This window comes from Brassica napus, chromosome C9, assembly GCF_020379485.1.
Source record: "Brassica napus cultivar Da-Ae chromosome C9, Da-Ae, whole genome shotgun sequence".
Classification (NCBI taxonomy): Eukaryota; Viridiplantae; Streptophyta; class Magnoliopsida; order Brassicales; family Brassicaceae; genus Brassica; species Brassica napus.
This window is the reverse complement of record NC_063452.1, coordinates 29,193,915-29,195,982: the sequence shown is the minus strand read 5'-3', so window position 1 is coordinate 29,195,982 and position 2,068 is coordinate 29,193,915. Positions and strand designations below refer to the sequence as shown.

Below are 2,068 nucleotides of genomic sequence, written 5' to 3'. Positions count from 1 at the left end.
TTGTGATCAGTCAAAATCAGAATAAATGAAATATTAAAACCCATAAATGAAAATCTTTGACCATTGATGTCTGATTTTGAAAACTGAATATTTTTTTTTGAAAAACTTTTATGATTGTTTAAATGAAAATATTTGACCATTGATGTCTGATTTTGAAAACTGAAATTTTTTTTTTGAAAAACTTTTATGATTGTTTAAATGAAAATCTTTGACTAAAGTAAATATTTATTTCAAATATTATAAACTATAATCAAGTTTTTAAAATTAGTATATCATATAATAAATTTTAAATACTTGTTTTGAAAACATTTGATTATAAAGTTATCATTTGATCACATAGTTATTATTAAAACCAACCTTCAAATCGATTTTTATGATTGAATTTTCTTAGTGATGATTGAAAAATATAAAAACATTTCAAACATTCAAAATCCCATTGATCATCTTATTATGAATCCTTATCCCTTTATGGATTATTTGATTCAGATGTCGAAAATCAACAATCTTGAGTATGCTGCCCTCAATCTCTCCGGAGACAATTACCTTCAATGGGCACTTGACACCAAGATCATCTTGAAATCCAAAAACCTTGGTGCTTGTATCACTGATGGCAATGAGTCATCTGAGAAGGATAGATACAGTGTGATCTTAATCATACGCCATCACCTTGCTGAAAGTCTCAAAGACCAATACCTCACTGTTGAGAATCCTCTGGAACTTTGGACAACACTGAAATCCAGATATGATCACCAGAGGACGGTGCTCTTACCAAAGGCCCTATATGATTGGAGGAACCTAAGGATCCAAGACTTTAAGTCTGTGGATGAGTATAACTTGGCTCTATTCAAGATAGTCTCTAAGTTGAAACTGTGTGGAGAGACTATCACTGATGCTGACATGTTAGAGAAGACATTCTCTACATTCCACACAAGCAATGTTTTGCTTCAGCAACAATACCGAGAAAAGGGTTTCTCCACTTATGCAAATTTGATCTCTTGTTTGTTGCTGGCTGAGCAAAACAATGAGTTACTCATGAGGAATAGTGTGATGAGGCCTCTTGGTGCTAAGGCATTACCTGAGGCACATGCGGCCATAGAGCCAAAAGATGAGTCTCCAAAGAAAGAGTCAAACCATGGCCGTATAAGAGGCCTTGGAAGATGGAAAGGTCGTAACCGTGGGTTTCAACCACGTGACCGTTGGTTTCAACCACGTGACCGTGGGTTTCAACCACGTGAAAACCTTGGTCGTAGCCGAGGCCGAGGATATGGCCGAGGTAATGGCCGAGGGTATCAACCTAGCCGTGGGTATAAGTCCGACTTCAAAACCCATGGCTCGACCAAATATTTTTGCCATCGGTGTGGGATGACCAATCATTGGGCCAATCGATGCAAAACTCCCAGTCATCTTGTTAAACTCTACCAGGAGAGCATAAAGGGAAAGAACCCTGTGGCCCATTGGATCCATCATGATGATGAGAATGATCTCGACCATGAGGATGTTCAAGCCCATGACAATGATGATCAGGCTGAATTTGAGACTTCAGATATCCTTAAAGAGGCCAATTAAGATTTCGACATCATGTTGCTTTTCTCTTTGTATTTCCCTTTGGTTTTATGTTTTTGTTCTACTACTTTGAAATAAAGTTCTATCTATGAAATAAATTTGATTTTATATATCCAGTTAAACTTCCTAAGAACATTTAAACAAAGCCAAATAAAACATTCTTATACTTAAGAAATGTCTAAGATGATGATCCTTGTCTATTTTTCAGAAATGAAAGAAGACAAGAACATGCTAGTGGTGGATAGTGGATCAAGCCACACTATATTAGAAGACAAAAGATATTTTGTTAACCTCACCCTAAGAAGTGCCAATATCAATACTATAGCAGACACATCCAGTCTTATTGAAGGCCATGGTCAGGCCCACTTAATGATGCCTAATGGCACGCATCTAGAAATTTCTGATGCATTATATTCTCCTAAATCAAAGAGAAATTTGCTAAGTTTCAAAGACATTCGTATGAATGGTCTACATGTTGAAACTAAGGGCGAGGGAAAGAAATAAT

The 2,068-nt window shown here is 36.1% G+C and overlaps 1 protein-coding gene across 1 annotated transcript; it reads left to right on the top strand.

The window, feature by feature from the left end:
• Positions 1–486: 486 nt before the first annotated feature.
• On the top strand, positions 487–1,566 carry LOC106398838. Its single transcript, XM_013839339.2, has one exon. The coding sequence runs from the start codon at positions 487–489 to the stop codon at positions 1,564–1,566; it is 1,080 nt and encodes a 359-aa protein (XP_013694793.2).
• The last annotated feature ends 502 nt before the right edge of the window (positions 1,567–2,068 follow it).